The 26,691-nt window shown below is 37.6% G+C and overlaps 1 protein-coding gene across 22 annotated transcripts in view; it reads right to left on the bottom strand.

The window, feature by feature from the left end:
• The window catches only part of VPS8 (VPS8 subunit of CORVET complex), a 236,071-nt gene that overhangs the window by 162,540 nt on the left and 46,840 nt on the right, over nucleotides 1-26,691 (bottom strand). For 21 of the 22 annotated variants that reach the window (XM_001498654.4, XM_070243423.1, XM_070243433.1 and 18 more), the window contains 6 exons: nucleotides 25,906-26,076; nucleotides 13,412-13,486; nucleotides 12,638-12,673; nucleotides 11,659-11,749; nucleotides 11,173-11,219; nucleotides 10,101-10,190 (listed from right to left, as the gene is read on the bottom strand). In XM_001498654.4, coding sequence (XP_001498704.1) covers nucleotides 10,101-10,190; nucleotides 11,173-11,219; nucleotides 11,659-11,749; nucleotides 12,638-12,673; nucleotides 13,412-13,486; nucleotides 25,906-26,076 — 510 coding nt within the window. Of the gene's footprint in view, nucleotides 1-10,100; nucleotides 10,207-11,172; nucleotides 11,220-11,658; nucleotides 11,750-12,637; nucleotides 12,674-13,411; nucleotides 13,487-25,905; nucleotides 26,077-26,691 lie in introns of all 22 variants that reach the window. The other variant, XM_070243443.1, reaches the window with a different exon arrangement.

Raw genomic sequence — 26,691 nt, 5'->3', positions numbered from 1 at the left:
AAAATCATAAACAAAATATTAGTTAAAGCCAAATCTATTTCCATATTTTAAGGCTTCTTTTCTAGAATCTGATTACGAAGAGTCAAGTCAGACTATCCAGTGGAGAATGCCCGGTGGCAATCTCCTAGGGGCCTGAAAACGAGCTGGCTGGGATCTGTAGCTCTCCATCTCCCCAGTGGCAAGGGCTAAGCACAGACTCAACTTCCCACAGGATCTGCACTCAGCTACACAGCTGACATTCCCAGGACAAGTATACAACCACCGTGAGCAGCTGGTGCCCAGCTGGGCTATCTCCCCACTTAACCCATTTGGAAGGCTGCTTTCATGAGAGCACTATGAGAAAGAAGAATGGGAAAAGACAGGTCCTTCTCTTGAAGCGAAACCCTCAGTCCTTCCAGCTAGACTTGATCTACACACACCTCTCTTTGGGACGTTGAGCGATCAAGGGCCTGACTGCAAACTTTCAGCCCTTCCGCCCTGAGGTTCAGCATGCGCTGTGTGCTGCTTGCTGCTATTTGCCTGAAGTCTTTCAACACACACGTAGTGAGCAATACCTGCTTTAAGAATGTTCCTCACAGTCTCAAAAGCTTGCAGGAGTCCCCTGAAATGGGTAAATTTTTGGTCTCCAGAATTAAAAAAAAAAAAGTAAATATTTTTCTAATCTCTTCTTCAATGCACAGCCCTATCATCGGCCAAAGAAGACTGTTTCTCTTATTAGATATTCATGTATATTTAAGACTTATTAAAGAAGGCAATGTGGAAATGTAAATAAAACACTAAGCTGACAGACAGAAAACCTAAATTTAAGCCTGTCAATTGTTCGAGTGACTGAATAGATCATTTTATTGCATTGTGACTATCTTACCATCTGCCAACTAAAGATATAATCTCTGGCTTTCCCTATTTCATAGGGATGATATGAAAAGAAACGAGATAGCAGATGTAGATGCCTTTGCTTTTTGGAACAACAGCATTAATTCTCATAATCTATATTCTAAAAGTCAGTCAGGCAGTGAAAACAGCATTGTTTGAAAATGATTCAAAATTTTAACAAAGCCTAGAATGTATATATACCAAAATAGATAAACATTCCTAAGCACACACATAGAAAGAGAGAAAGATAGACAGATAGATAGACAGACAGACAGACGGATCGATCTCCAAAGGCTGTCTGAGCTGGGTAGCTGGTAGTCCAGTATTAGCATACACACACTGTGAGCAGCTATATAGATATCTCTCTGCATGTGTATGTGTGTACATGTGTTTTTCCTTTTTTTTTTTTCCCAGTATGATAACAAAGTAATCTTCTAGGAAAGACCTGATTCCCCAGAACCAGCATTTTAAGCAAGCCTCAGGGACAAGGCGGTGTGCTGGACACCAACACTGTTTTCCCTTCCAAATCATCTCAGGGAAGCATGAGTTAAACAAGGAAAGCTCCTATCATCTCACTCTGCGTTCAGTTTTAGTCTCTGTCCACTCTTTGGCATGAATTCTTAAAACAAAAACATATGCCAACAGTTGCTATAAGAACAGCCTTGAATGATATGCTTCTCATGGAAATGTACATGAAGCTGGAAGGAGAGCTTGGTAATGATTAACGTAAGGCTTCATTTTTCAGATCTTTTAAAATTATATTATTTTAGCTTGATTCATATTATTAAAATGCCTCATTTATTTATACCTTTACCTTGTTTCATACACAAACATGAGTGTAGCAAGATAAAATAACCCAAATTCATGAACCTGTTTCCATAGTTAGTTGACCAGCTTCTGAATCTGAGAGCACTGCTGGCAGACAGCTCTGACACCAGAGAAGCCAGAGGGGCAGACTGTTTCAAGAAGTCGTTAACTACGCTGAATGCTATTAAGGACCAATAAGATGAGAAATAAAAGGGCCCATAATCATTCAAAGATGATTACTATGGTTATCTTAAAATGAATTCATTTGTACTTTCACCTTTTTATATATATTAGTATCTTCCTAAAACTCATATATTACTTAGTCCTCTCTATTTCAAAGTGAGCTACCTGATAACATACTGGTCTAAGATTATGAAAGAATAAACTGTGGGATGAAACACAGTACGGTATAGGGTCAAGGCTCCTGAGCCAGACAGCCTGGGTGCCTATCATGGTTCTGCTCTTTAATGGTTGTGTGATATTAGGCAAGTTACTCAAGCTCCGTGTCTGCTTAACACCTGTAAACATCTGTAAAATGGGGATAAATAACAGCTACTCCTCCAGTATAAAGATCAAATCAGATACTTGCCAGGCACATCGCACACAATATCAGCCATGATTATGGACATCTGCGTTGCAAATGCTAAGTTCTATTCTCATTTCAAACCTCCCAGAGTTAGATTTAAAACATATTTCCAAAGCAAACATGTACACAACATAAGTTCATGTGCTTTTTTTAAAGTCCCTCATCAAATATTTACCAAATAAAGGGCACTAAACCACATGCTGGGAATACAGCAGTGAAAAAAATCAGACTTGTTCCCTGCACTTATACAGGTCCCTGGACTTACACAGTCTAGCTGGGGAAGACTGACATTGAATGAGTAATTTAAGTGCATGGTATTTTACAAAGAAATGGATCTGATTTAACACGGGAGTCAGAGGAAGTGACGTTTAAGCTGACACCCGAAAATAGATAGGAGCTAGTTGAGCTAAAAAGAAATAGCAAGGAATTTTTTTGTGCAAACACTATAGCCAAAGGCTCTGAGTTAAGAGAGAACGGGGACATCAAAAAACTGAAAAGAACTCTACAGTATTGTAGGGATACCAAGAATCAGGAGGAGTTAGGTGGGGATACAGTAGTCCCCACTTATCCGTGGGAGATGTGTTCCAAGACCCTCAGTGGATACTTAAAACCACAGATAGTGCTGAGCCCCGTATACATTATCTTTTTCCTATAGATACATACCTATGATAAAGCTTAATTTATAAATTAGGCACAGAAAGAGATTAACAACAATAACCAATAATATAACAGAACAATTATAACAATATATTGTAATAAAAGTTACTATAGATCTTAGCAACCTCAGCATATGACTTTTTTTTTCTTTCCTTATTAAGTCAAGAACTTTCAGCTTTTCACTTAAAGGAAACATTTTACAGCTTTTCTTTGGCATATTCAAATTGCCAGCATCACTACTCTTGTGTTTTGGAGTCATTATTAAGTAAAATAAGGATGACTTGAACACAAGCACTGCGATACCGTGACAGTTGATCTGACAACCAAGATGGTTACTAGTGACTAACAGGCAGGTAGCGTATACAGCGTGGCTATGCTGGACAAAGGGATGATGTCCATGCTGGGTGGGATGGAGCAGGACAGCACAAGATTTCATCACGCTACTCAGAATGGTGCGCAATTTAAAACTTATTAATTGTTTATTTCTGGAATTTTCCATTTACTATTTTCAGACCACGGAGGACCACAGTTAACTGAAATGGTGGAAAGTGAAACCACAGCTAAGGAGGGACAACTGTATATCATGTACAGCCTTAGAAACTCCAGGGAATTTAGTCTTTATTCCAAGACAATCAGAAGTCCTCAAAATATTTTAAAATCAGGAGAGTCTCATGTCTAGACTTGAAAGACATTTCTCTCTGTCTGCTGTGTGGAAAATGCAATGAAATGCTGTAAGAATATGTACAGAAAGATCAATAAGGAGGCTACGGTAATATACCAAGAGAAAATTATGGTGATATGCACCAGAATAGTGGAAGAATAGATGGCATGATGTAAACAGATTAAAGAAATAGAGAAAAGTCAAGAGGCAGAATAGATAAGAACGAGTGAAAGACAAGAATCTTTCAATTCCCTTTAGGTGGATAGTGGATCCATTCAGTAAAATAGAGATCATCCAAAGAGGCTTTGTGAAGGAATGTTCATGAGTTTGAGGTACCTATGAAACATCCAAGTGGAGATTAAATGGGCATCTTACTATACAGATCTTGGAACTCGGAGAACAATCTAGGTTGAAGACACTGTTAAGATAGTCACTTGTCTATATCACCTAGGGAGAGAACATAAAGCAACAGTTCTTGAACTTTAACATGCTTAAGAGTCATCTCAGGGGCTGATCACAAATCTGGGTCACCAATCCCAGAGACTCAGATTCAGCCAACCTGCGAAATAACTCAGGAAAAGCATTTTTAGCAAATATTCTCAAGCGTTTTTTGAAGCAAATGGTCCACAGACAACATCTAGAGAAACAGTGATATAGAGTATTGTGAAGAATTCTAACATTTATTGGTTAAGTAGATGAGGAGGAAGAAGAATGAACAAAGAAAGTCACTAAGTAGTGAGAGAGATAGGGGAAAAAAAACACAACTGGAATGTATGATACCAGAGAAGCCAAAGGGACAGACTGTTTCAAGAAGTCACTAATTGCGTTGAATGCTTCTGGAGACCAACAAGATGAGGAACAAAAACGGCCCACAGAATTTATAGACACAGGATGAGAGGGAGGTGGGAAATGCAGACAACTCTTATGTTTGGCTCTGTAAAGAATGTGCAGACAAGAGGCATAAGGCTATTGTGTACGGCATGGTGCAAAGGAGGCGTTTATTTGCTGTTTGACTTTGTTTTAGGATGGGAAGACCCGGCCAGAAGAAAAAACATGGTTCAAGATGTAGAGACAGAGAACACTTTAATTCCTTTTAATCCTTCTAGTTATTATACAAATAAAGTATAGGTTCAAATCTTTTCATAGATAAATAAAAGCCACAGCATTTCAAAAGCATCACAAGATCCCAAAGTTATTTTCTATAGTCAAAGCAGGACAAAATATTGATCTTTGGAGGAAAGCAGAAATACTAAATGGCATATATTCTGACTCCAAGGAAAAGGTGAGGCTCTTCCTCACAAGTGAAGATTAAAATTGAGGCAGCAGGCATGAGCGCCACCTGCTGGTAAGATACAAATTCTTGGTACTCTGAGTAAGAAACCAGTCTTCCCTGGATTAAAGGATACCTGTTTCTAATGAGTTTCTATACGGATCAGAATCTTAGATATTCCCACCCAGTAAAGAAAGTCTTTTAAAAACACTTCAGGCCAGTTGTCATACTCCCTTTATTTCAATACATTCAACAGTAGGAGGTGCATAAGTCCAAAAGCCATTACATCATCACTAGGTCATTTTAAACAGGAATACAGCTCCTAATGTCCACCCACTTATACCAGCCTTCCCTTTGCAGCAGTACAGTAAATCCTCATACGACAGCCCCTCATCATCTGAAGGCAGGCATGTCTCCACTTTCTCCTCAGATTAAACAACGCCAGTATTTTTTTTTCAACTATTGTTTTAAAACCTCCCACCATCCCAGCTGTGGGATATAGCTTAGTCTGTCAATAGTCCATAACCTATCTCAGAGGTTTTATCTCCAACAGGTAGCCCAGTGGTACTATAACTTTCCTTTATCTGGACCTTAACGTACTAATGCTCATACTAAATTTGTAGTCAACTAAAATTCTGTTTGGCTAGATTTTCCCAACTCAATACTCATGCAATGTAATCAGCTGAATCTAATGAAGTCTTGATGTTTATCCTGGTTAAATTTCATATCATAATGCTTTTGATTGCACTCTGTCAGGATCATTTTGGACCCTGATTCTTGGTGTCATCTAAATTTGACAAGCCACTCAATAAATCTTCATCCAAATCAATTACAAAAACTTGGATAACAAAGAGCCCCAAGATGTAATTAATACTAAGCCCCAAAGAATGCTTTTTGGGTAGCGATGTTTATCTAGCTGAAAATCGATTTACTAATCTATTTACTATTTACTAATCTATTTCAGCCATGAGGAGAATGGAAAATTTAGACAAATTCCTTAATGAAATCAAGGCATTATGCAACAGGCATTCCATGAAAATGCCATCCTCAGATTCCTTTTAATAAGGCAATTTATGAGTTTAACATGATCATTGAACATGACCATTTTTAGGTGAACTCATGGAAAATGTTCACAAACCACATTGGGGTTATCAGTGGATAGCTTCCTAAGTCCACGCTTCTTTTTAAAAAAAATACACTTTAAGAGTTAACCTATTTAATAATTTTGTGATTAAATATTTAAGATTAAACGCTTAAAATGGCAGACTTGTGGCCAACTCTGCATGACTTCCACTCATCCTGATGGGCTGAGGATTACCTTTTCCAGAAGAAAACAGCCCTCTTGAGTGAAATAAATTGTGTCTCCTGTGCTGAGGCCTCCAGGCTTAAGCGAGGGCACCTCATTCAAAAGTTGATCCAAAGTTACTCACAAATCATTAACAATGGCTCCAACTGTTCAAACAGTATCCTGGATTATGATTCCACTGGGTCTTGAGATTTGAACAATCATAATGTAACTATATGTCACATATGCTGGGGTTCAGCTTTTTTATTAAATATATTTATCTAGACTTTTCCACTTTAAAGAACATTTCTCTGTGCTCATGAAAATGGAGTAAAATAAGAAGCATTATTCTATAGTAGAGTGTAGCAGTCCAGATGTGGACCTGAAGGCCCACCGCCTGGGTTCTAATCCCAGGTCTATCATTTACTAGCTATGTAACCTGGAACAGGTTATTTAATGTCTCTGTGCCTCAGTCTCATTTATAAATGTGAATACCCGCATCTACATATAAAGTTACAATAAGAATTAAATGAGTTAATATATGCAAAGGGTTTTTAACAGTGCCTCCCACCTAGTAAGCATTAAACAATTCAGATTCTGCTATAATTATCATTCTAGACACCTATTAACATCACCCCTTCTCACCTATCCTTACACTTTTTGCTCTGAAAATAACAGTACAGTACAATGGTTAGTTAACAGCTGGGCTCTGAAGTCAGAAGGACCTGGATATGAGTTCTGGCCCCACCACTTACTAGCAATATTACCTTGGGGAGTCACTTAACCTCCCTCAGCCTAAATTTCTTCATCTGTAAAATGGGGATTAAAACACTATCTACTTCATGGGGTTGCTGGGAGAATTAAATAAAAAGGAATATTACACCCTTTACTTGGTACTTGGCATGTAGTATATACTCAGTGAATCTTTGTCAAAATCTCTTTCGTGTACCCCTCAGCATCTTAGTAGGTACTGGAGTATTCTCCTTTCTGGCAGTCAAGATGCTTTTGGCATCTATCTTTGGTTTTCTGCCTCTCTCCATTTTTTGTAGCTGTTCTGTGCTTTGTAGACAGACACTTCTCTCAACATGCCTCCATTTCCTTTCTCTTTGAATTGTTTGTGGTTATTACGTCAAAATTTAAGAATTTCCTGTTCTTTGTAACCTATTCATTTTTTGGAGCCTATAACCATGAGATTGTACCCATATTTTCTTTTCTGAAGTATTTTTGTTTGTTTGTTTGTTTTGGTTTTGGTGAGGAAGATTTGCCCTGAGCTAACATCCATTGCCAATCCTTCTCTTTTTTTGCTTGAGGAAGATTAGTCTTGAGCTAACATCTGTGCCAGTCGTCCTCTATTTTGTATGTGGGATGCATCCACAGCATGGCTGACAAATGGAGTAAGTCCACGCCTGGGATCCAAACCCGTGAATCTGGGCCGTCAAAGTGGAGTGCATGGAACTTTAACCACTCGGCCATGGGGCTGGCCCCTTTTTCTGAAATATTTGATTTCTAAAATACAGGATTTATGCTGAGTGTATTCTTCATCATTATTACAATTGTTAAAACAAAGTGATAATTTTTCTCTGAAGAGTCTATCCCTGATCATTAGTAAAAAACAAATCCCAAATAGTGGTCGCCACCACTGTTATCCTTTACCTTTTATGAGACTAAAATCTTAATAAATAAAAAATTTTATCAGATACTCTTTTAGCAGAATGAAACTTCCAACAAAGATCTAGATGGTTAAGAACACATGACTACAGTTTGTTTCTCTGTAAATTTTATAATCAGCACTAGAAACCATCATCCATAGCCCCTGTCACGCTGAGATTCTTTCTTATTTCTCCAACAGAACATCACTTTTCTCCCTTTCTTCTTTTATAACTCTTTACCATGTTCTTCCCCACATGGTGGTTTCTATGTTACACATCGCCCCCCCACATCAGCCCCTCCTAGTTCCCTACTAGATGTTTATTTTCAACAGAGTATACCTTCCAATGGAGAGAGTTCTTTCATGAATACCTCCCTACCACTTCTTGGTAATAGATATTCTCTTGTTAAAATATTAAGTTTTCTTTTCTTTTTCTTTCTTTCTTTTTTTTTTTTTTTTGAGGAAGATTGGCCCTGAGTTAACATCTGCTGCCAATCCTCCTCTTTTTGCTGAGGAAGACTGGCCCTGAGCTGACATCCGTGCCCATCTTCCTCTACTTTATATGTGGGATGCCTACCACAGCATGGCTTGCCAAGTGGTGCCACGTCTGCACCCAGGATCCAAACTGGTGAACCCCAGGCTGCCAAAGCGGAATGTGCGCACTTAACCACCATGCCACCGGGCTGGCCCCTAAGTTTTCTTTTCTATATATACAACATTGGTATAAAAATTATTTATGGGGCCAGACCCGTGGCCAAGTGGTTGAGTTCACACACTCTGCTCTGGCAGCCCAGGGTTTCGCTGGTTTGAACCCTGGGCGCAGACATGGCACCGCTCATCAAGCCACGCTGAGGCAGCATCCCACATGCCACAACTAGAAGGACCCACAATTAAAAATATACAACTATGTACCGGGAGGCTTTGGGGAGAAAAAGGAAAAATAAAATCTTTAAAAAAAAAATTATTTATATAGAAGGTATTGTTCCCACACAGTTTTGTTCCCAAAAGCTTTCTTTCTGCCATATGTTTTCCTCCCAAGTTATCTATTTTTATGATTTATCTGGGCTTAGTTCTCTTCTTTATTGATAAATTAATGAGCCTCCAGCCAAACAGTAATAAAAGTTAATCCACCAGAAGCCCACTATTGTGGCACTAAAGAGTACAGTTCAGGAAACCAAATCCTCCAAATGTTAATACTCTCCAAATGTTTGATGTCCTCCAAATGTTAATTGCTGTATCTATCCCTATCTTCCAAAGTTATGAGCATCAAAGGGACAGATGCAAGGATCTGAGCTGGGCCTGCTCTTTAGAACTTCAAAACCCCTAGATCTCTTCTAAATATTTCCACTAATGTACACAAGAAAAGTTACTTTGACTCCACTGCAAACTTAAAGATAGCAAGGACCATGTATATTTCACTCATTATTGCCCAGTGCCTAGTACATATTAGACCAGAGACTGCATACTTTGGCCCATGGGCCAAATCCTGCCCACAGCCTTTTTCTGAATGGCTCACAGCTAAAACGGTTTTTACACTTTCTAAGAGTTGTTTAAAAAACAAACAACAAAAAAAAAAAAATAAGAAGAATATGTGACAGAGATCATACGTGCCCCGCAAAGCCTAAATTTTCCCATCTGGCCCTGCTTAGAAAACGTTTGCTGACCCCTGTGTTAGATCCTCAAAGATTTGTTAAAAGAGGAGGCAGGGGGAGGGGAGGGAGCTCTAGGAATGGGGAAGGAGAAAGAGATTTGTAACAAATATAACTGGAGATCACTGCAAACAGTGTAACTTGCATAATAAACACTATACAAGTCTTTAAATTGCTCCTTGACTTCCATTTTCACTGAGTTCCAAGAGAAACTCAAGGTTTTTCATTAGCATATTTTAGAGATCATGCTTTTTTTGTAATGGATCCATTCCTGAGTCACAGGTACTCCTAGAACTCAACTGACACTTCGATAGTAGACCTCTTCTCCGACTAGCCTAGTTACCATAAACGTCGGTCATCAGCCGGTGTCAGCCACTGTGAGGTGACAATTCACAGCTCTGTACCCACTTACATATATCCTTTCCTGCCACACAACACTAAGTAGCTAAGCACTAACGCTCCACAATAATTTACTCATCTGTTCCCATGTGACTGGTTACTTGAAAATTTCATCATTTAGAATGCTCCACAAGCCCTGAAACAAAGCTTTGAATACTAAAAAATGTTTAACCCAAACATGAAAGTCCCATTCTCAAGTAATATAAAAGAGTAGTATTAGACCTATGCACAGCAATGTCTATTAGAAACACATGCAAAGGTGTACCTGAAAATGCTGCTCCATCACCTGGATTTTTCCCTGATCTGGGCACTTTTTCAGAGCTCGATCTGCATAATGGAACAGGATTTCCACCATCTGTAAGGAAAAGAGTCTTGCAAAGAAATTAAGATGTATTTCTAAAGTTTTTCACTACCTAATATATATGGCCCTCCTGAAGAATAGAGAGCCAGGCTTTGTTATTACATTAAAAATATAATACAAAATGTTAGTGGCTTTATTTCCCAATATTTTTAACCCCAGCCTAACTTCTTTCAGCCTCAGAGCTACCACTAATTTGCTAATCTTTCCTAAAAATTATCTCCAGGTTCTAGACCTCATTACTATCTATACTGCTCAGGAAATGAAAAATTTTGAAGTTCAGCTCTTGAGTAATCCTCTGCTGTAGGTCTTTCCCTAAAGAACACAGATAGCTAATTCTTTTTAGAGCAGATACTGAGACAAGCAGCATTCATAAGTCTAAGGAGTAACCAATTTCTACTTATGTTTTCTAAATGTTTACACTAATTTGGAATAATTTTTACCAATGCATTTACACAATAAAAAGGGGAGGAATGACTATAGTAAACGAATTCAACCAAGTCTAGGAAAACAAATCTAATAGTAAATATTAGCGTTAACTATATTAAGCTAATAACAACAATATTAAAATATTAACCCTGCTATCTCAGGCAATACAAACACTTGCTCTTATAATACTTCTCATAATTACTATCAGTTTATAAAAACTAACAAATGTTAACTTTCTATGGGCTATAATTATGTTCAGAAATAACCCAGATCCCTGGGTTTTCTTCCTTTGACTTTCTGCTGTCTTTGAACTATTTTACTACTTTGTCATCTTCATAGGAGAGTAAGCAAGGGAAAAAAAAGAAAAGGCGATAAGAAAGAATTTAAAAAGTTTTCAAGATGACACCAGGAAATGATAACCCGACTCGTTTTTTTCTTACACACCATCTCCCTGACTGTAGCCATTTACCTAATCATGCCCACAGATATTAGCAAATACCAAAAGCACATCTGTACTATACCCTAGTAAAAACCTTATTAAAATACTCACCCGATCTGCCACAACAGCCTTTCGCTTACTGGCATCCCCTGATAATCCTGTAGAGAAGCACAACCCAGCAAAAAACAAAGTTAGTCCACATCTTCAAGAGTGAAACTATTCTGGTCTTCTATTCACAACCTGTGCTACCAATAGATAGAATTTCAACAATCCTTAGGTATCAAAATGTTGGCTAATACGCCATAACAGGAACACCTCACATGTATCAGACCAGATAGCATGTACTTCCCTTTTGCTCTAACAGCAAATTTTCCTTATGGAAAAAAAAAAAAAAAAGAATCAAAAGAGTGACACTTAAAATTCTATATCCTGTATTTGTCATTAACCTTTTTCATTGGAAGTCTGTAAGCTTTGACAACATCTTATTTATAAAATACTTGAACACTAAGCCAGAAGTGTCATGTGAGTGATTAGTATTATTCATTCCCTCTAGTCCAGAAAAACAATGTCTACTACACCAGTAATCTTTTAACTCACCCACTACTGCTTTTGCTTTTCCTTCATGGAAAGACCATGCAAGAGCCAAGGCTTCCGTAAGACAATCTTGTTTCAGCAGATGATCCACTCTCTAAAATGAATAAACGGGAGAAACCAGACCCCTTTATGTGACCAACTTGCCAGTCAGAATTCCTATTTTACCTAATATATTTCTAGAAGTTGTTGCTTAGTATCTAAAATTATTCCAAAACCATGTGACTATGTTATTTCCAAGAAAAATAATTTCTTAAAGCACTGGATAGTACAGTGATTGTATAGGCTAATATAGGCAGCCACAAGCCTAAATATGAAAAGAAGAAACAGCTAGAATGTCACTGATCACAGAAACAGCTAGTTGTTTAACACAACATCTTTTCACTCCTTCCTCCTTAGTAACAAGTCCCAAGTTTATTTGAGACAGTAATATACAAGCTAAAGGATATTTCTAAGACTCTCTTATAGCGACTTGGGGCCATGTGACTAAATTCTGGCCAATGATAAGTAAGCAGAAATGTTGCTTGGTATTTCTGAGATGTCACTTTAAAAGGCAAGGACCAGCCGTTCTCTTCTCTTCCCTCCTTCCTGGAATGTAGACTTAACAGCTGGAGTTCCATACTGGAACATAAAATGACCTTGAGACTAGAAGCCACACACAAGGATGGTGGAACAGGATATTATACTAAAGACCATAGGGCTGCCATACTAATCATGGACTGCCTACCTCCAGATTGCCTTTACATGAGAGAAAAATCCTGTTTAAGCCACTGTTATTTTGAATTTTCTGATATGTATAGCTAAACCTACTCCTAATTTATACAGTTTTACCAAATCAAGTACCCAGTAGTTACAAGGGTTTTGATGCACACTGCTGAAACTAAAAAGCCCAAATCCAAATAATCTTTTTCTGCAAAGTCAAAACAGAAATGTTAAGATGGCACCAATTCAACAGCTCTAATACATAAAATTACTTTGAACTTACCTCTCTCCAGCTCCTCAGCATCATCACGTAAACAGACTAGAAATCAAAGAGAAGAAAATTAAAATGCTCTTCTTCAATGGACTTGTTCGGGAGACACATTTGCCCCAGTTCCACATCTCATTTCACATTTCTTTAAGTAAAAGCATTTCATACCACAGTTAGAAGCATTTACTAAAGGGTCTTCAAGGGCCCACATTAATGAGTAAATCAAATATTTAAAGGTCAATAAGCCTACGGTCCAAAAAGGAGTTAATCCCATGGATAAGGAACCCCCAATCTTCCCATACTGACTTGCTAATATTTTGAATTTTAATAATGAATAAATATTTCTCCATGTTAAGTTAAAAAATAAAAGCACAGGAACAAACTGATATACAAAAAGTTCCTATTCCAGTGATTCTATTCTAAGTCAAATACCTCAATGTATTTTAATATATCCTAAGCAGATCTAAGCTAAAGGACATCTTAATGACATGACAAACATACATGAGAAGGTATCTTCCTGGTCATGAAAACATAAATGCGAAGATTATGAAAGTATATCCCTGAATTTAGAAAATAAGCATTCTATTAGAAGCTAAGTGAAAGTAAAAATATTTCTAAAAATGGAGAAAATAAGTCAGCTTAAAATCACCACTATCTAACCCCTAAAAGTTTTAGATTACCGCTGATCAATATCCACTTTGTAATGCACTGCTCTTTTTACCAGCAACCTCCTTCAGCCCCAACTATCCTGACACAAATAAACACAAGTCACAGAGTGGAAGAGCTTACTTTTGTCCCCAAATAAAAGATCTGACCACCATAGCTACTGATGGATTGATAACAAGCCTTCTCTCCAACCAAAGCCTATAAAAAAATAAACAAAACAGGTAAGAATTACATGCATTAGAAGTCTCACTAAGTTTTAAAGAATGTCAATTATAGAGACAACATTTAAGGTTAACATGGTTTCATGCCATCATCCCATAAGTAAGTGGGGAAAACGTCAATCAAGTGCCATCTGTCAGTGACAGTGGCAGAGAAGACAAAGTGCAAAAAGTAATTTTCTGCTTACAGATGGTCTTTTGATTTTTCAGAACATGGAAAAGGGAGGAACATGCCAACTTCTAAATCTGAAGGAAAACTGTTGCAACCTGCCCATCGTTGGATGACAGGTAGTCATGCTTCTGGCAAACAATAGGGCTGACTGAAAATGGCACCCCCAAGTTCTCTGAAATAAATATCAGCATAAAACTCAAGAGAAAAACAGGAAGACAAACCAGTATAGTATATGAAAGTCAGCATAGCCCAGCAAAATAGAAAGAAGACCTACTGTCTGATTGACAGATCTGGGCTGCAAATGTTGGCTCTGTCACTTAGCGGGTATGACCTTAAACAAGTTTCAAACTTGCAACATTCAGTTTCCCATCTTTGAAAACCATGTACTGTTTCTGCAAGGCTTAAATATATTAATATTTATAAACCTCCCAAAATATATAAGTGGTCAATAACTGATAACTATGATAATTTTTCTTAACTTTTCATTACGGAAATTTAAAAATGTATACAAAGGCAGAGAGAATAAAATAATGAACCTATGCATCCATTATCCAGCTTCATCAATTATCAACTCATCACCAATCCTGTCTCATCTACATTCCACTGACTCCTCTGTAACACAGTATAATTTTGAAGTGAATCTCAGATTTTGAATATTTCATTTATAAAAATTCAATATAGGCATAATAAATGAGCCCTTTTAACATAATGACAATTTCACTAATATACTTTAAAATATTAACAATCATTTCTCAATATCAAATATCCAATCAGTGTTTGGATTTCAAATTGTCTCACAGATGTCAAATGCTGTTGAGGTTTTTCTTGTTTGTTCTGTTTTTCTTTTTTCTGCATTTAATTTGTCTGAATGAAGATCCAAACAAGGGCCACATGTTGGAGCTGGCCAATGCATCTCAAGTCTCTTAATATATAGGTTTTTGCCTCTAGCTGTCAGTCCTTTATTTTCCTTGAAGTGTATTTACTGAAGAAGCTGGAACACTTATTCCATAGAGTTTCCTACTATCTGGATTTTGCTCACTTCATGCCCATGGAATCTTCTAACACGCTCCTCTGCCTTCTACACTTTCTCCAGAGGAGGTCTGATCAGAATCAGGGATTTTAATTTTGGCTTTTGGCAGTACTACTTTCAGTACGATGCTAGCTGTAGAATTTTTCTCGATGTCCTTATTATCAGGATGAAGAATTTCCCTTCTATTTCTAGTTTGCTGAGAGTTTTATTGGGAATGGATATTGAACTTTGTCAAATGCTTTTTCTACGTCTTTCAAGATGACATTACGGTTTTCCTTACAATCAACTATTATGGTGAATTACATTGATTTTTTTAACGTTAAACCAGCCTTGCATGCCTTGGATAAACACTATTTGATCATCATTAGTCTTTTTATACATTGCTGGTTTCTATTTACCAATATTTTAAGTATTTTTGCTTCTCTGCTTATGAGGACATTGGTCGGTAGTGTTCTTTATTGCTATGTCTTTTTCTGGTTTTATCATCAGAGTTAAGGCAGTCTCATAAAAACTGTTATGTACTCCCTTTTCCTCTATTTTTAAAAATATTTTTGTGTAGGGGCTGGCCCCGTGGCCGAGTGGTTAAGCTCGCGCGCTCCGCTGCAGGCGGCCCAGTGTTTCGTTAGTTCGAATCCTGGGCGCGGACATGGCACTGCTCATCAGACCACGCTGAGGCAGCGTCCCACATGCCACAACTAGAAGAACCCACAACGAAGAACAACAAAGAATACACAACTATGTACCGGGGGGGCTTTGGGGAGAAAAAGGAAAAAATAAAATCTTTAAAAATATATATATATATTTTTGTGTAGAATTGGTATTATTTTTTCCTTAAATATGACAGACTTCACTAGTGAAGCTATCTAGGCCTGGAGTTTCCTCACAGGAAATCAATTAATTTCTCTAATTGATGTACAGCCACTCAGATTTTCCATTTCTTCTTGAGTCAGCTTTGGTAATTTGTGTCTTCCAAAGAATTTTTCCATTTCATCTAAAGTTGTTGATTTATTAGTATAAAGTTACTCATATTATCTTTTCACCTCTCTCATTCTTGATATCAGTAATTGTGCCTTCTCTCTTTCTTTCTTGATTAGTCTCACTAGAGGTTTATCAATTTTATTTATCTTTTAAAGAACCAGCTTTTGCTTTCTTTGATTTTTTTCTATTGTTTGTCCATTTTCTATTTAATTGATTTGTGTTCAATTAACACCCCCAGCACCCTTCCCATGGTAACCACTGAACTGTTTTGTCCATGTGCTTGTTCATATTCCACATATGAGTGAAATCATCTGGTGTTTCTCTTTCTCAGTCTGACTTATTTTGCTTAGCATAATTTCCTCCAGATCCATCCATGTTGTTGCAAATGGGATGATTTTATCCTTTTTTATGGCTGAGTAGTATTCCATTGTATATATATATACACCACATTTTCTTTATCCTATCATCAGTCGATGGGCATTTAGATTGCTTCCATGTCTTGGCTATTGTGAATAGTGCTGCAATGAACACAGGGGTGCATATGTTACTTTGGATTGTTGATTTCAAGTTGTTTGGGTAGAGGCCCAGTAGTGCCATAGCTGGGTTGTATGGTAGTATTATTTTTAGTTTTCTGAGGAATCTCCATACTGTTTTCCATAGTGGCTGCACCAGTTTGCATTCCCACCAGCAGTGTATAAGGGTTCCCTTTCCTCCAGCACCTCTCGAACATTTGTTATTTTTCGTCTTAGTGATTATAGCCATCTTAACAGGTGTAAGGTGACATCTTAGTGTAGTTTTAATTTGCATTTCCATGATGATTAGTGATGGTGAACACCTTTTTATGTGTTTATTGGCCATCTGTATATCTTCTTTGGAATAATGTCTGTTTGTATCCTCTGCCCGTTTTTTCATCAGGTTATTTGTTTTTTTATTGTTTAGTTGAGTTCCTTATATATTATGGAGATTAACCCCTTGTCAGATATATGATTTGCAAATATTTTCTCCCAATTGGGGGGTTGTCTCCTTGTTTTGATTCTAGTTTCTTTTGCCTTACAGAAGCTCTTTAGTCTGATGAGGTCCGACTTGTTTATTTTTTCTTTTGTTTCCCTTGTCTCAGAAGACATCGTATTTGAAAAGATCCTTTTAAGTTCTATGTCAAAGAGTGTACTACCTATATTATCTTCCAGGAGTTTTATGGTTTCAGGACTTATCTTCAAGCCTTTGATCCATTTTGAGTTTATTTTTGTGTATGGCATGAGACAATGGTTCTTTGTTCTATTTCCATGAAGAATGTCACTGGGATTCTGACTGGGATTGCATTGAATCTGTAGATTGCTTTTGGTAGTATGGACATTTTAACCACGTTTATTCTTCCAATCCATGTGCATGGAATCTCTTTCCATCTCTTTATATCATTACCTATTTCTTTCAGTAACGTCTTATAGTTTTCATTGTTTAAGTTCTTCACCTCATTAGTTAAATTTCTTCCTAGGTATTTTATTGTTCTAGTTGCAACTGTAAATGGAATTGTGCTCCTGAGTTCTCTTTCCGTAAGTTTGTTATTAGAGTATAGAAATGCAACTGATCTTGGTAAGTTGATTTTGCACCCCGCAACTTTACCATAGTTGTTAATTATTTCTAATAGTTTCCCAAGGGATTCTTTAGGGTATTCTATATATAAGATCATGTCATCCACAAACAGCGAGAGTTTCACTTCTTCACTCCCTATGTGCATTCCTTTTATTCCTTTCTCTTGCCTAATTGCTCTGGCCAAAACCTCCAGTACTACGTTGAATAAGAGTGGTGATAGTGGGCATCCTTGTCTGGTTCCTGTCCTCAGGGGGATGGTGTTCAGTTTTTCTCCATTGAGTATGATGTTTGCTGTGGGTCTGTCATACATGGCCTCTATTATGTTGAGGTAATTTCCTTCTATCCCCATTTTGTTACAAGTTTTTTTAATCATAAATGGCTGTTGGATCTTGTCAAATGCTTTCTCTGCATCTATTGAGATGATCATGGTTTTTATTCCTCAGTTTGTTGATGTGGTATATCATGTTGATTGACTTGCAGATGTTGAACCATTCCTGTGTCCCTAGTATAAATCCCACTTGATCATGATGTATGATCTTTTTGATGTATTGCTGTATTTGGGTTGCCATTATTTTGTTTAGAATTTTTGCATCTACGTTCATCAGCAATCTTGGCCTGTAGTTTTCCTTTTTTGTGCTGTCCTTGTCAGGATTTGGTATCAGAGTGATGTTGGCCTCGTAAATGTGTTAGGAAGTGTTTCAGCTTCCGTAATTTTTTGGAATAGCTTGAGAAGGATAGGTATTAAGTCCTCTCTGAAAGTTTGGTAGATTTCCCCAGGGAAGCCATCTGGTCCTGGGCTTTTATTCTTTGGGATGCTTTTGATTACTGTTTCAATCTCTTTCCTTGTGACTGGTCTATTCAGATTATCTATTTCTTCTTGATTCAGCTTTGGGAGGTTGTAAGAGTCTAAGAATTTATCCATTTCCTCTAGATTATCCATTTTGTTGGGATATAGTTTTTTGTAGTATTCTCTCATAATCTGTTGTATTTCTGTGGTATCTTGTTATTTCTCCTCTTTCATTTCTGATTTTGTTTATCTGAGCTTTCTCTCTTTTTTTCTTCTCTGGCTAGGGGTTTGTCAATTTTATTTACCCTTTCAAAGAACCAGCTGTGTTTCACTGATCCTTTCTACTGCCTTTTCTGTTTCAATAGCATTTATTTCTGCTCTGATTTTTATTCTCTTTCTCCTTCTGCTGACTTTGGGCTTTATTTGTTCTTCTTTTTCTAATTCAGTTAGGTGTAATTTGAGGTTGCTTATTTGGGATTTTTCTTGTTTTTTAAGGAATCCTGTATTGCAATGAATTTCCCTCTTAATACGGCTTTTGCTGCATCTCATCTGAGTTGGTATGGTATGTTCTCATTTTCATTTTTTGATTTCTCCTTTAATTTCTTCAATGATCCATTGCTTGTTCAATAGCATGTTGTTTAGTCTCCACATCTTTGTCCCTTTCCAGCTTTTTTCCTGTAATTAATTTCTAGCATTATAGCATTGTGATCCAAAAAGATGCTTGTTATTATTTCAATTTTCTTAAATTTATTGAGGTTTGCCTTGTTTCCCAACATATGCTCTATCTTTGAGAATGTTCTGTGTGCACTTGAGAAGAACGTGTATTCTGCTGTTTTTGGATGGAGTGTTCTATATATGTCTATTAAGTCCAACTGGCTTAGCTTTTCATTTAATTCCACTGTTTCCTTGTTGATTTTCTGTCTGAATGATCTATCCATTGATGTGAGTGGGGTGTTGAGGTCTCCTACTATTATTGTGTTATTATTAATATCTTCTTTTAGGTTTGTTAACAGTTGCTTTATGAACTTTGGTGCTCCTCTGTTGGGTGCATAGATATTTATAAGTGTTATTTCTTCTTGATGGAGTGTCCCTTTGACTAAATATACTGCCCCTCTTTGTCTCTCTTTACCTGCTTATCCTGAAGTCTACTTTGATACAGGTATGACAACACCTGCTTTCTTTTGTTTGCCGTTAGCTTGGAGTATCATCTTCCATCCCTTCTCTCTGAGCCTGTGGTTGCCATTGGAGCTGAGATGTGTTTCCTGGAGGAAGTATATTGTTGGGTCTTGTTCTTTAATCCATCTCGCCACTCTGTGTCTTTTCATTGGAGAATTCAATCCATTTATGTTTAGGGTGATTATCGATACATGAGGGCTTAATGCTGCCATTTTATCACTCATTTTCTGGTTCTCCTGCATTTCCTTTGTTTCTCGTCCTGTTTTGGTCTACCCATTGAATTATGTAGTTTTTTATGATGTGTTTGTTTTCTCCTTGTTTATTATTTGTGTCTCTGTTCTGTGTTTTTGTTTAGTGGTTACCATGAGGTTCGTGTTCAGCATCTCGTGTATAAGATAGTCCATTTTCTGATGGCCTCTTCTTTCCTTAGTCTAAATTGATTCAGTCCCTTTCCTCCTCCCCTCCTAAGTTGTTTTTCTTACATCTTATTCCATCTTGTTTTGTGAGTTTGTGGTTAAAATGACAAGGTTATCTTTGTTTTTGGTGTTTTCCTTCCCTTTATCTTTAATGCTATACTTGAGTATTTGCATCCTATTCTGATTCTATCTACCTATTTATCTCCTTACTCTGTGCTTTGTAACCCCTTTCTCCCTGGGGTTTTTTTTTTTTTTTTTTCAGGTATGAGGGCCTTCTTGAGGATTTTTTGTAGAGGGGTCCTTGTGGCTACAAACTCCCTTAGCTTTTGTTTGTCTGGGAAAGCTTTTATTTCTCCATCATATCTGAAGGATATTTTTGCTGGATACCAAGTATTCTCGGCTGAAAATTTTTGTCTTTCAAAGATTTGAATATGTCATTCTATTCTCTCCTAGCCTGTAAGGTTTCTGCAGAGAAATTTGCTGAAAGTCTGATATGGGGTCCTTTGTAGGCTATTTTCCTCTGCCTTGCTGCCCTTAGTATTCTTCCTTTGTCACTCATTTTTGCCAGTTTTACTACTATATGCCTTGCAGTAGGTCTTTTTGCATTGACATATCTAGGAGATCTGGCAGCCTCTTTCACATGGATTTCCATCTCCTTCCCTAGATTTGGGAAGTTCTCTCTTATTTCTTTGAACACACTTTCTGCTCCATTCTCCTTCTCTTCTCCTTCTTGAATACCTATAATTCTTATGTTGCATTTCCTCATTGAGTCAGATATTTCTTGGAGACTTTCTTCATTTCTTTTTAGTCTTAGTTCTCTCTCCTCCTCTGTCTGGAGCATTTCCACATGTCTATCTTTGATTACGCTGATATGCTCCTCTATGATGTCCACTCAAGTGTTCAGACTCTGTATTTTATTTCTTCCACTGTGTCTGTCATCTCTAATATTTCTGATTGATTCTTCTTTATAGTTTCAATCTTTTTTATGAAGTAGCTCCTGAACTTATTGAATTGTTTCTCTACATTCTCTTTTACCTCATTGAGTTTTTTGATGATATCTATTTTGAATTCATTGTCATTTATATTACGTATTTCTGTGTCCTCAGGACTGAATTCTGGGTACTTGTCATTTTCTCTCTGGGTCTGGAGATTTGATATAATGTTTGATATTGCTGGGGGGGGTGCCTCTGTTTTTATGCAGCCTGGTATTATTTGGTTGCAGTTACCTCCTATTGCCACTGGGTGGGGGTCAAGAGCAGTGTATTCTGAGCCCTCTGCCTTCAGCTGCGATCCCAGGCACTGGAGCCAGGCTCTGGGTAGGTGGGGGTAAGGGCGCTTCCTCCCACGTGCTCTCAGGGTTATCTTGCTCCACTCTCGCTATCTGCTCTCCTAGGGTGTTGGCTTCATGAGGTCACCCTCCCACAAAAGCTCTCGCCCCAGTAGAGGTCTTCCCTTTAGGCTGCATGGGCCCTCCAGGATCCTTGGTGTTCCTGCAAACGAACATCCTCTCCCCCATTCCTTCCCTCTCAGAGGCCTCCTGCAGTCCTGGATGGCAGTCTTGGGGGGGGGGGGGGTGGGATGAAGTTTTCTCTTACCTCATTCCACCTCCTCTAAGCAGGGCTCCAGCCTTTCCACCTGTTGTCATATGGCTGTGTGTGTCTCTCCGATGTTATCTGTGTTGTGTTTGGATATCCTCTGTTGGAGTATGGATATTTTTTCATTGTATGTTGGAGGGGGAAGATTACTGGGAAAGTTTACTCTGCCATGATGCTGACGTCCCAATCCTCCTCTTTTTTGCTAGGAAGACTGGCCCTGAGCTAATATCCGTGCCCATCTTCCTCTACTTTATATGTGGGACGCCTGCCACAACATAGCTTGATAAGCGGTGCATAGGGTCCAAGCCTGGCATCTGAACCAGCGAATCCCTGGCCACCAAAGCAGAGCATGCGAACTTGACTGACACCACTGGGCTGGCCCCTTGCTTCATATATTTTGAAGGCCTGTTTTTGGGTGCTTAAAACTTTAAGATTGTTATATCTTCTTAACAAATTAACCCCTTTTTAAAATCAATTTGAAATTTCTCTTTAACTGTGACAATATTCTCTACTCTGAAATCTACTTAGTCTGCTATTACTACAGCCATTCTAGTGATCAGTGTTTGCATGGTATGTCTTTCTCCATCTTCTTACTTTTATTTATCTATGTCTTTGTATTTAATGTGAGTTTTCTGTAGATAGCATCTAGCTGGTTCTTGTGGGGTTTTTTTTTCTTCTCCCCAAAGCTGCCTAGTACATAGTTGTATATCCTAGTTGCAGGTCCTTCTAGTTCTATATAGCTATATGGGATGCTGCCTCAGTGTGGCCTGATGAGCAGTGCTAGGTCTCAACCCAGGATCCAAACTTGTGAAACCTGGGCCACCAAAGCAGAGCACATGAACTTAACCACTCGGCCACAGGTCTAGCCCCCTTGCTTTGTTTTTTTTTTTTATCCAATCTGACAATCTCTGCCTTCTAATTGAAATGTTTAGACTATTTCATTTCCTGTAATTATTGATATGGTTGGCTTTAGATTTATTATCTTATTGTTTTCTACTTGTACTATCTGTTCTTTTTTTATGCTTCTTTGAATTTATTATTTTTTAACATTCCATTTTGTCACTACTGACTTACTAGCTACACTTCTTTTTCAGTGACTGCTCTTAGCATTTACAACACACGACTTTAATTTATTTCAGTCTACATTTAAATAGTACTATACTACTTGATGTACAGCCATGCACTGCATAATGGTATTTCAGTCAATTACAGACCACAAATATGATGGTGGTCCTGTAAGATTAGTACCATATAGCTTAGGTGTACAGTAGGCTATACCACCAAGGTTTGTGTAAGTACTTTCTGTGAGGTCCACACAAGGATAAAATCACCTAATGATGCATTGCTCAGAGCATACCCCCATCATTAAATGACACGTGACTGTATAATGTAAGAACTCCACAATGATATACTTCCATCCCCTACTCCCTGCTTCTATGTACTATTTTTGTCATACAATAAACGCTACAATACATTACTGTTGTTTTAAACAGTCCACTGCTTTTTTTCAAACAATAGTGTTGAGGTATAATTTACATACCACAAAATTCACTCATTAAGTGTACAACTCACTAATTTTTAGTAAACTTACAGTTGTTCAACCATGAGCAAAATCCAGTTTTAGAACATTTCCAATACTCCACAAAGATCCCTTTTACCCGTTTCCAGTCAACCCCCATTCCCACTCCCAGTCTCACGTGACCACTAATCTGCGTCTGTCTCTATAAACTTGCCTTCTCTGGACATTTCACATAAATAGAATCAAACAATATATGTTCTTTCCACATGGCTTCTTTCACTTACAGTATTTCTGAGGTTCACCCATGTTGCAGCATGTATCAGTTCATCCTTTTTATTGTAGAATAATATTTCATTACCTGGCTATGTCACATTTTCTTTATCATTTTATCAGTTGGTGGACATTTGGAGTGTTTCCACTTTTTGGCTATTAGGAATAATGCCGCTATGAACATCTGTGTACAAGTGTTTGTGTGAACGTATCTTTTCACTTCTCCTGGGTAGCTACCTAAGAATAGAGTTGCTCAGTCATATGGAATCTCCTTGTTTAATATTTTGAGGAACTGTTTTCCACAGTGACTGTACATTTCCCACCAGGAACGTATGTGCTCCAGTTTTTCCACATCCTAATCAACACTTGTTATTGTCTGTCTTTTTGATTACAGCCATCCCAGTGGGCACAAAGTGGTATCTCATTGTAGTTTTGATTTGCATTTCCCTAATGATTAATGATGTTGAGCATCTTTTTATATGCTCACTGGCCATTTGTATATCTTCTCAGGAGATTGCTGCAGATTGTTCCTGATGAGAAATCTGCTCTCACACTTAGTGTTGTTACTCTGCATTCAATGTGTCTTTTTTCTCTGGCTGCTTTAATATTTTTCTCTTTACTGCTCATTTTGATCAATCTACATACAGTTTTATTTTCATTGTGCTTGGGTTCATTAAGTTTCTGCAATGTGTGTGTTTATAGTTTTGGAAAGTTTTTGACGATTATTTTTTCCAATTTTTTTCTCCTGTCCTTCAGAGACCCCAACTACACATGTATTAGGCCACTTGATTCTCACAGCTCACTAACACTATTTTTTTAAATTATTTTTTTCCTCTGTGTTTCACTTTGGGTAGATTCTATATCTTTGCTATAGAGAGATCTGCTATATCTTCAAGTTGAATGATTTTTTCCCTGTAGTATCTACTCTGTTGTTAGTCCCCATCCAGTGTATTTTTCATCTCAAGCACTGTAGTTTCTATCTCTAGAAGTTAGATTTGCATCTTTTTAAATATCTCCCATGTCTCTACTTAACTTTCTGGATACATGGACTATTTTTATAATAACTATGTCCTTGTCTGCTAATTCTAACATCTGTTTCAAGTCTAAGTCACTTTTGATTGATTTTTCTCCTCCCTATAAATTGTGTTTTTCTTCTTCTTTGCATGCCTAGTAATCTCTGATTGGATGGCAGACATTGTGAATTTTATCTTGTTGGGCTCTGGAAATTTCTGTACTCTTATTAATGTACTTGTGCTTTGTTCTGGGAGGTAGTTAACTTACTTGGAAACAGTTTGATCCTTTCTGGTCTTGTTTTTAAGATTTGTTAGTGGGGCCAGAGCAGTGTTTACCCAATCCCAATTATTCCCCCCTGTTGAGGCAAGATGAGTACTCCACTCAATGCCCTGTGAGTCTTGAAGTTTTCCATCTGGCTGGTATAAGCAAGCCAGTGTGCGCACTGGATATAGTTCCTTCTGAACCTTCTGAATATTTCTTTCCCTGGCGTGGGTAGTTTCCTCACATGCATCGGCTGATCAGTAGCCTGATAAATACCCAAGGAGGACCCCTTTTACAGTGCTCCACTCTCCAGTGTTCTGTCCTGAAAACTCACCCCACCTCTGCCTTCCCGCAGTCTCAGCTCTGTCTCAACTCAAGCAGTCCTCGAGGCTCCAGCTGGGTTCTCCTCCCTGAGCCACAGCCTGGAAACTCTCTCAAAGTGAGAACTGGGACAATCACAGGGCTCATGTTGTTTGTTTCCCATTTTGTCAGAGATTGCTGTCCTTCAGGACCTGATATCAGTATCTTGAAAACCGCTGTTTCTTTTGTGGGTGTGTGATTTTGTTTTTCTAGACAGGAGAGTAAATCCAGACCCCATTATTCCATCTTAACCAAAAGTGCAAGTTTAAAGTCTAATGGCATTTTTAATAACCCCTCAGACACAAGAAAATATCGAAGTGTAGGAGAATAATTATTCTTACTTTAGTGAATTTTATTGTATTACCATTTCTTATTCTGGACTTTCTTGGTTTCTAAATTCTAAGGCTGGAAGACCCTTTCATAGATATTTTATGGCTAAAGTTGTAATATCTCAGGGAGATTTTAGCAATGGCTACATATCGTATAGTAGACACTTATTAAATATGACATTATAATTTTTTTCAAGAAATTACCCAGGGAAGCCTCACAATTGTCTAAATTTCCTGCTTAAAGATTACTGGTTTAGAAAACATGAGATCACAATTCAAAGTAATTTAACTGTGAACTATCTGTGTAAATTGCTAAAGGCCATTACTGTGGTTACTTAAAATACAGTAAAATTAATACTAAGATCATAACTTTTGTGTCTTCCTTTTCTCTAGGCTCCTACATTTCATCTATCTCCTATGCTTAAAGAATCTTCCTTCTTTCTCTCAAAGTCATCTTTGCCTTTCAATGCCTTTCAATGCTGCACCATACTTGTTGTTCAATCCTTTACCAATCACCCAAATATTTCCAAAGCCTCATAGGCTACCAGTCTCTAGTCATTTATTTATCCCTTAAATCTATCAGGTTTACTGCCCCCATATTAAAGTTTCTAAAGTATTTTACAATTTCTCATAAAGTTTCAATTTCATTTCATTATTATAATATAAAAGTTAAAACTTTTTGGCATTAAATTAGTCACATTTCTGGGTAGAAGGTAACAGGAATTACTGTTTTAGTTCACATTCCTGAATACTTACAAACACACCCACCTCCACTCCAACCTAGTGGCTTTTAAAGAAACATCTCAAGAATAGAGATAACTCCTCAGAGTTCCTATTTCTAAAACAAAACGACAAGACACGAAGTTTATCAAAGCAGTGCTAAGATAATGGAATACCCTCACCAGTGCCTGGCTGACATTTCCTCCGGTGGCCAGTGATTTGAAATGGCTGCTATTATAGACCAGTTGGACTTCTGAGATCTCCACTGTTTCCAGTTCCTCTTGAGTTTGCCGATCAATCACATGCAACTTCTCCACACTGTCCAAGAGCACAACCGTGCGTGAGTTTATCCACTGCAATTCAAGTACACAACAAAACATAGGTGAGGCCCATCCCACACCATCATTCAGGACAAGCAGCAAGCTTGGCCACCCAGTTAAATCATGTTGAGGACTTTGTCATTTAATAACTTGATGATGACACAATCACAGCAAGAACTACTCAGTGACAGCCCAGTGAACAGTAGGTGCATAACACAGTACTGAGTTTTGACAGTGCTAAAACGACACTTTCATAGTGTAAAAGAAAGCCAAGAGCTTTAATATATATTACAGGATATATTGGCTTTTATAAAATTTTTTAAAAGGCACATCGGCACAAATGACTTAAGAAAAGTGACAAACTAGTTTTTATGACATTAATAAAAGGGCAAATTAAATTTCATACACATAAGTGGTCAAAGGATGATGGTTAAAATGTAAATAATACATATTTTAAAATAGAAGCTATTTAAAATATACAATTCCTTCAAAACCTCCCTAAGAATTATGGGAGAGTTTTTTGCTCTATTTTTCTGTATCTTCTGAATTTTCTTTAATAAGTACTACTGTAATTTTAAAAGTAATAAGTAAATAACAATGTTAAAAATCTTCTGAAGGATGCCATTTTGATCAATTTGTTGGGTTATG

The sequence above is a fragment of the Equus caballus genome, chromosome 19 (genome assembly GCF_041296265.1).
Source record: "Equus caballus isolate H_3958 breed thoroughbred chromosome 19, TB-T2T, whole genome shotgun sequence".
Classification (NCBI taxonomy): Eukaryota; Metazoa; Chordata; class Mammalia; order Perissodactyla; family Equidae; genus Equus; species Equus caballus.
The sequence above is the reverse complement of the archived record's forward strand: the minus strand, read 5'-3'. Positions and strand labels throughout refer to the sequence as shown.